The following is an 8,936-nucleotide window of genomic DNA, read 5'->3' on the forward strand; positions in this document are numbered from 1 at the left end:
TTTTTTTCAACCAACCAATTAATCTTGTATAATTTGGAACCCTTATCAAAGCGGAGCCTTAGGCAATTGCGTATCTCGCCTATAGCCAGGGTCATCACTATGACTAGCTTCTGGGTCATCAATACCCTTTGACAAGATTTTAATATTTCTTCATAAATAAATAATTATTGATTCATGTGAACTAGAAATAGATTGCGTGGAAATGATAGGAGTTAAGTGTTTTCAAGATCTCAATTCATTATTAAGAGTTACGAGTTTTCTTTCAAAAATTAAATATAATTAAAATTCTAAATATCAATAATAAATTATAGAAATTATTTTATATATCCACCCCACCACCATCTACCTCGCAAACCATAATTATTCCCTATCTCGTCTTTCTTGCTCTTATAAGTCGACTCTCCATTCGTTCTCTTCACTCACCATCTATATATCCTCTCATCGACGACATCACGGCACACCCACAAACTCGATGATGATAACATAGCATCTGGCAACCAGGCAACTTAGCACGTGACATTGATAATGTAGCACGTTGTGTGAGGAACGGTGCTACGTAGGGGTTGTACAGTGTGGCGTTGCCTCGTCTCACAGTGTTGTTGTTGCAGTACCATGCAATAGAGGTGCTGCGTTGGGCAGAGTGTGGTGATGTTGGCGACACGACACCAATAACTTAGCACGTTGTGTGAGGCACGTTGCTACGCGAGGGCTGTACAGCGTCATGTTGCCTCGTCTCACAGTGCTGTTGTTGCAGCACCATGCAATAGAGGTGCTGCGTTGGGCAAAGTACGGTGATGTTGGCGACGCGACACCAATAACTTAACACACCCACAAACTCGATGATGATAACATAGCATCTGGCAACCAGGTAACTTAGCACGCGACATTGATAATGTAGCACGTTGTGTGAGGAACGGTGCTACGTAGGGGTTGTACAGTGTGGCGTTGCCTCGTCTCACAGTGCTGTTGTTGCAGTACCATGCAATAGAGGTGCTGCGTTGGGCAGAGTGTGGTGATGTTGGCGACACGACACCAATAACTTAGCACGTTGTGTGAGGCACGTTGCTACGCGAGGGCTGTACAGCGTCATGTTGCCTCGTCTCATAGTGCTGTTGTTGCAGCACCATGCAATAGAGGTGCTGCGTTGGGCAAAGTACGGTGATGTTGGCGACGCGACACCAATAACTTAACACGTTGTGTGAGGCACGTTGCTACGCGAGGGCTGTACAGCGTCATGTTGCCTCGTCTCAAAGTGCTATTGTTGCAGCGCCATGCAGTAGAGGTGTTGCGCTGGGCAAAGTGTGGTGATGCTGGCGATGTTAGAGAGGTATGATAGTGATGATGGTCGACGGTGGTGTAGTGGTGGTGGAGCGTTGGTTGTGGTGGATTGTAACCAATAAATTAGTTAATTTATTGACATGTGGCCAATTATTTGAAATTGTGCCCAATAAATAATATGTGACCGATAACTTGCGACCAATAGCATTTTTTACAGCAATTTTTGCAAATTGATGAGCAAAATCGAAGATGACTCCTTATGAGCAAATTTTGGAATTGCATAAAATTGATGATTCCATTACAATTTTTTGAATACATACATTCAAACATTAAATGTGATACAACACCATCTAAATAAAAAGGAGAACAATTTCCCTTGATAAATCAATACACTTAAATTATCCATCCACTACAATAAGAAATTATTCATGAACCCAAAACACGGGATATATGGCTTCAATGACCGACTATGTCACCAAACTTATTGGCAAGGTCTGCATCTTAATTCAAGAGTTGTGTTCCTGTGAAGAAGAAGAAGTTTAACAATCGTCCACTCCATCGAAATTAATTTCGCCCACTGATGAGTCTGTGTGTAAGGTTGAGATGAGTATGTGTGTGTGAAGTGAATGAATGACTTTATGGTTTGGACCTTTTTGGGTTTGTCCAATTGGAGTCTATATATAATTTTATTTGAAAAAAAAATGAAATTTTTCACAACACTCAACAAATGTTGTAAAAAGTGAAACCTTTCGCAACGATAATTGAACTTTGCAACAGGCTATATATTGAGAGTTTCAAAAATAGGCACTGAACGTTACTATAGAACCACATTTTAACAACATTTGAAAACGTTGCAAAAAATAAAACTTTTTGCAATAGTTAATAAACATTGCAAATAACTATATATTTAGAGTTTTTAGCAATGGGTACGAGACGTTACTATAGAATTAGATTTTAACAACATTCAAAAAACGTTGCAAAAAGTGAAGTGAATGAATGACTTTATGGTTTGGACCTTTTTGGGTTTGTCCAATTGGAGTCTATATATAATTTTATTTGAAAAAAAAATGAAATTTTTCACAACACTCAACAAATGTTGTAAAAAGTGAAACATTTCGCAACGATAATTGAACTTTGCAACAGGCTATATATTGAGAGTTTCAAAAATAGGCACTGAACGTTACTATAGAACCACATTTTAACAACATTTGAAAACGTTGCAAAAAATAAAACTTTTTGCAATAGTTAATAAACATTGCAAATAACTATATATTTAGAGTTTTTAGCAATGGGTACGAGACGTTACTATAGAATTAGATTTTAACAACATTCAAAAAACGTTGCAAAAAGATAAACTTTTCGTAACATTTAAAAAATGTTGCAAAAGACAACATTAGCAACATTTCATTTAAAAAATATTGTCAAATCTCAATTATGTTAACCAATAGCAATATTCACTTACTAAAATGTTGCGACAAACCCCCTTAACAATATTCAATCAACGAATGTTACCTTTTGCGTATTGCAAAAGACCATTTTTATTGTAGTGATTGTTACTATTCAACACATCAGGAATTGAAAGTTGTAAATCCATAGAATACAAAACTCAGAAGACCAAAATATAGGGATTATATGAATGCACCAACAATTTAAATTTCAATGCTTTTTTATTTGACATGCCAATTAAACCACTACGTCTTACCAAAAATAAGAGTGGAAGGTGGAAATGTCTCGATCTATCTTATTTATTTTCTCGTCTCAAAATAAAACTTAGCAAATTTCACTTTTTTTTTTTTAATAAAGAAAATGCAACTCATACATAGATCTTTCTTGCACATTTAATTATTAAGAATTAGTTGTCTTGTCCAAATCTTTAAATCGATGACCAATTCTAGATCAAATCAAATAATTATTAATTAAAATTGAAAAGAACACACAAACTTCTTTGTAACTACTCACCAAACATACAGCACAGCAAGAAGTTGGATTCAAGCGTAAGAAAGAAAACCCCCACCACAGTTCTTGTCGGCACCCACTTCACCTCACTGCATTTTAGACTGAAGAGTAAGAAGGTAAATTGAATCTCAAATGCAAGAGTGAAGATGGAAAATTCAACTCAAATGTTAGTCCAAGACCGTGAAAAACCCAAAAGGAATCAACCCAGAAGCAGACCAATTTTAGCTTCGAATCGATTTTCTGAGACCAAGAATACCAAGAATCTTGATTTTTCCACTTGGGTTTCGGAAAATCTGTACAAAATACTAACAATCTTTCTACTTATCACCACCGTGGCGGCCCTTTTCTTCCTCCGCAATTATGGGGTTGCCGGCGGCGATACGGCCGCTCTTCTCTGCCTCCAGTCTACTCAGTCTCAGTCAATTCACCCCAAGTTCCCAGTTATCAATTGGAATTCAATTCCGCGCATTATTGATAAAATTACTCCTTATGCGAATTTCCGATCCGAGAAATGGATCGTTGTATCTGTCTCAGATCAACCCTCTGAATCGCTTCGAAAATTGAATAGTATTAAAGGTTGGCAAGTGCTTGCGGTGGGAAATTCCAAAACCCCAAAAGACTGGAGTCTTAAAGGTACGATTTTGTATTGAATTATCACCTCAATTAACCTGCTAGCCAGCATATGAATTGGTGAGGAGTTGATGAAATTGATCGTTAGTTGGATTTTTTTTTTTAACTAATAAGTAATGAATTTAATGTAAAAGTTAAAGGTCAGAACTTTAACATGAATTTGTGAAATATTTATTTATGTTTTTGACGCATACTGGAAGTTTAATGGAGTTCTTTAGGAGATTGATGTTCTTATTTTGTTTGTTTCAACAGGTGCTATTTATTTATCTTTAGAAACTCAGGCTCAATTGGGATTTAGAGTGGTTGATTACTTGCCATACGATTCATATTTGCGAAAAAGTGTTGGATATTTATTTGCCATACAGCACGGTGCAAAAAAAATTTATGACGTTGATGATCGAGGAGATGTGATTGATAATGATATCGGGAAGCGTTTTGATGTTGAATTGATTGGTGAAGGTGCTAGGCAAGAAGTTATTTTGCAGTATAGTCATGAGAATCCTAACAAGACTGTGGTGAACCCTTATATACATTTTGGACAGCGGTCTGTGTGGCCACGCGGGCTGCCCTTAGAAAATGTAGGCGAGATTGGGCATGAGGAGTTTTACACGGAGGTTTTCGGTGGGAAACAGTTCATACAACAAGGGATATCAAATGGGCTACCGGATGTGGATTCAGTTTTTTACTTTACTCGGAAGCCAGTTTTGGAAGCATTTGATATTAGATTCGATGAGCATGCCCCAAAAGTGGCATTGCCACAGGGTACAATGGTGCCTGTTAATTCATTCAATACTATTTTTCATTCATCTGCTTTTTGGGGTTTGATGCTTCCGGTTTCAGTTAGTTCAATGTCTTCTGATGTGTTGAGAGGGTATTGGGCACAAAGGCTTCTGTGGGAAATTGGTGGGTATGTTGTGGTGTATCCTCCTACCGTTCATCGTTATGATAGGATTGAAGCATATCCTTTCTCAGAAGAGAAAGATCTTCATGTGAATGTAGGCCGGTTAATCAAATTCTTGGTGGGATGGAGATCAGATAAGCACAGGTTATTTGAGAAAATTCTTGAACTAAGTTATGTGATGGCTGAAGAAGGGTTTTGGACGGAAAAAGATGTGCAGTTTACTGCCGCTTGGCTTCAAGATTTGCTTGCTGTTGGTTACCAGCAGCCTCGGCTGATGTCTCTCGAGTTGGATAGGCCAAGAGCAAGTATTGGTCATGGAGATAGGAAGGAGTTTATCCCCCAGAAACTACCGTCTGTACATCTTGGAGTAGAGGAAATTGGCACGGTGAATTCTGAAATTGCAAATTTGATACACTGGAGGAAGAGTTTCGGGAATGTTGTGCTTATAATGTTCTGCAGTGGACCCGTCGAACGAACTGCTCTGGAGTGGAGATTGCTATATGGTAGGATATTTAAAACAGTTATCATACTCTCTGGTCAGAAAAATGTAGATCTTGCTGTGGAAGAAGGCCAGTTGGACCATGCTTACAAGTAAGTGTATTCTTCTTTTTTCCTCGTTTCATGCTTTACTTTTTACAGAATTTTTAATTGTTACTTAAACGAGTAACTATTCCAGGTTGACTTGTATCATATCAGGACTAGTTTGCGCATCGAAAAAATTCTCAAGATAATAATCTATTGGGGTCACCTGAAAATCGATATTTAAAACAGTTATCATACTCTCTGGTCAGAAAAATGTAGATCTTGCTGTGGAAGAAGGCCAGTTGGACCATGCTTACAAGTAAGTGTATTCTTCTTTTTTCCTCGTTTCATGCTTTACTTTTTACAGAATTTTTAATTGTTACTTAAACGAGTAACTATTCCAGGTTGACTTGTATCATATCAGGACTAGTTTGCGCATCGAAAAAATTCTCAAGATAATAATCTATTGGGGTCACCTGAAAATCGAAAAAATATTGGTCACACCTTGTCAAATCAAATATTTTTTATGATCTGTTTTTGGCTTGAATGATGTGAATAATGTTGCCAGCTTTCATTTACTCATGCTTGAACCAATTTTTGGCTAGAGTCAAGCTAGACAAAATCTAAATAGTTTCAGGATTGGTGCTTACCAAACTGGTTTTAAGTAATTTGAAGCAAACTTAGTCCCACTTAACACTAAATTTAAGAGCTTGTCAAACACTACATAATATTTGCAATTAATTTTACACTCTCATCCCTGTTGTGGTCGATCATACTTCTCACTGGGTGGTGGACTCATGTCTCTTAAAGTAATTACTTTTTCTGTTATGAATATCATTCATAATTTTCTATTTGTACTTTAGCCTTCACTGGATTTGACGATCTAGGCCTATTTTTTGGTCATCAATCAGGTGGATTTGGTTTTATCATTTTCCACATAGCTATAGGCTAAAAGAAATACTACCAAAAAGAACATTTCATCCCAAGTAATTTTCTTAAATGGCAACCTAGAAATTTTTGTGATCTTTCCTTTCTAAGTTTGAAGTAGTTCGAAGTTATGCTTATTCGATTTGAAATTAGCCCTTCTGATAGGGGAAGCAATTAATTTGTAATACTTTATTATAAATTATTTGCAATCTATCAGTTTCTTGTTATATAGAATGATGTTATCACACACTTGTGGGAATCGGAGAAACTAACAATATTTGGCTTTCATGGTGAGTGACTAATATGGCTCCATCCTTTGATATTACAATATCACGGCAGAATAAGCCGTCCATCTCTGTTGCCGATAAAGCAAGTAAAAAGTGATTATGATTAAGGCTGATAAAGCTTATTTAACCAGTTAACGCATGTCCCTTGTGTTGCTTGCCCAAGATGGCTTTTGTTGTTCAAGGTTCAAGTTTTCTTCTTTACTAGTATACTTATGTGACGAGAAGCTGTTTGTGATTCGGTGTAATGCAACAGTTGTCTACGTTTGGTGTTATATTTCATTAATTCACCGTTATCACATTTTGCTTTCAGGTATCTGCCGAAATTATTTGATAGATATACCAGTGCAGAAGGATTTTTATTTCTTCATGATGATACTATTCTTAATTACTGGAACTTGTTGCAAGCAGATAAGAGTAAGCTCTGGATTACAAACAAGGTAAAATAGCATGTTCATCCATAAGTGTGTCGTGACTGCTCATGAATATAAAAGCTGCTTGTGGATATATAGAACATGTTTGGCTAACTTAAAATGTTCAAATTATAGTAAATAAATGAGTTTTAAAATAATCGGCGAGTTGCCTAAAAGTCATTTCAATTCCTGAGAGGATTACGATAAAATTTTTTTCTCATAAAAACTAAACGAATCCCAAGTACAAATTTGGACCTTGGATTCATCAGTCTATTTTTTCACAATAGTTATTTTTGTTCCATAAAATAAGAATAAGTTGAGACTTGTTAAAGTAATGATTGAAAATGAAATATTTGTCAATTATGCTAACTGGGCAAGTTGAGTAAAAGATTCTTGAATAAGGAAAACAAAAGAATATAAATAATAGTTCTAGACTTTCTTTTAACAAGTTTGAAAGGACTCATTTATTTCTAAATCATCGTTTCATTTCTTAGTATTCCCGATTTACCCACTAAGTTAGTTTGATTGGTTCATTGCACCTAAGTTTGATATAAGTTTTGATTCATCTTCTTAATTTGAACCCACTTCTATACTATCATCTTCTTCATCTGCACTGAAGAAATGATTGGAATGGCATATGCCTTCGCTTTTTTATCCAATTTGGACCAAAAGTTGATGCATCCTTTTTTATTTTGTCATTTTCTTGCCTTTCTTGTACCAACTTTAGGGGTTCAAATTTAATTCTAATTAGCACATTTAAAACTAGATAATATTGTTATAAAATAGAGAAAAGAAGAGGAAGAAGAAGCAAGTAGAGAAGTCAATTACTCGTTTGTATTATATTGAGAAACAAAACCCCATTTTCATGGAGAAGATTTAGAAATACAATGATAATAAAATCTAGGGTTGTAGGTATATAACTATCATCATTAACAATTCGTATTATTTATAACACTTCCTCTTGAATAACAAATTATAAAATATATGTCTCGTTAAAATCTTATCAAGAAAATTCAGTTGGACAAAACTTAATCGAAGAAAAAGAGTATAGTTGCTCCTCTTATTTTCAATAAATGAAAATTCTTGTGCCAATCAATCCATGTCTTGTACGTCAATGTTTTCAATATTACAATTTCTAGTAAAGTATATCTCATATTGTTTTGTATAATTTTCAAATGTTACTATATTCATACAAGATATTTATCAACTTTTGATGATTGAGTAACATGATGATTCCAAAAAATAGCTGTGTCGATCACTTCTGGAGTCTTGTACATGTAAGAGTATTATTTTGATAGTAAATATCTTTGTATGTTATGAACATTCATTACACAAAGAATGCGTCTCATTAAAATCTTATTTGAAAAAATCATGTGAAAAAAATCTTAATGAAAGAAAAAGAGTATATGTACATTTTTTTTTTGAGTGCGCTACAAAAATTGTCTTGTTAATATATTATCTGAAAAATCCAATAGAATAAAAATTTAGTTGAAAAAAAATAATAGTACAACGTGTATTTATTCACCTTTGTGATAATATCCAAGGGCCGTACCCAAAGGGGGTCCTGAGGGGTCATGTGATCCCCCAACTTTTAAGATTTTTTATTTTTGATAAGTCCTATTTGGTATCAATTGAAATCTAAATTGTAATCGAAATTAAAGTTAATAATTAATTTCAATAACAAATTTCATGGAATCCTTAACTTTTTAACTTTTATCAAAATCAAAATTTACTAAAAAACTAATTTTAACTCCCACCAAATAGGTGCAAAATCACAATGATTTTGAATTTTCTTTTCTTTTCTTTTATTCTATCTTATTCTCTCCCTCACACATTTTATCAAAACCTTAACACTTCTAATTTTTTAAAATTTGTTTATTATTTTTCTACAAATTATCACATTTACTACAAATTTTTACTTTTCAATCAAATTTTCAATTACTTTTATCCTATCATATTTGTGTATATGGGATGCGTTTGAACTGATTATAAATAATATAACTTATATTTAACGAATTGTGATTA

The 8,936-nt window shown here is 34.7% G+C and overlaps 1 protein-coding gene across 2 annotated transcripts; it reads left to right on the forward strand.

The window, feature by feature from the left end:
- Positions 1–3,198: 3,198 nt before the first annotated feature.
- LOC111365949 (probable glycosyltransferase STELLO2) lies at positions 3,199–7,080 on the forward strand. 2 transcript variants are annotated; one of them, XM_022986524.1, is made up of 4 exons: positions 3,199–3,867; positions 4,117–5,301; positions 5,552–5,606; positions 6,812–7,080. In XM_022986524.1, the coding sequence occupies exons 1-4, from the start codon at positions 3,381–3,383 to the stop codon at positions 6,945–6,947; spliced, it is 1,863 nt and encodes a 620-aa protein (XP_022842292.1). In that variant the 5' UTR covers positions 3,199–3,380; the 3' UTR covers positions 6,948–7,080. The 2 variants fall into 2 exon arrangements, with proteins under 2 accessions (XP_022842292.1, XP_022842293.1); XM_022986525.1 differs by lacking the exon at positions 5,552–5,606 and having other exon boundaries at positions 4,117–5,356; positions 6,812–7,079.
- Positions 7,081–8,936: the final 1,856 nt, after the last annotated feature.

This window comes from Olea europaea, chromosome 17 (genome assembly GCF_002742605.1).
Source record: "Olea europaea var. sylvestris chromosome 17, O_europaea_v1, whole genome shotgun sequence".
Taxonomy (NCBI): Eukaryota; Viridiplantae; Streptophyta; class Magnoliopsida; order Lamiales; family Oleaceae; genus Olea; species Olea europaea.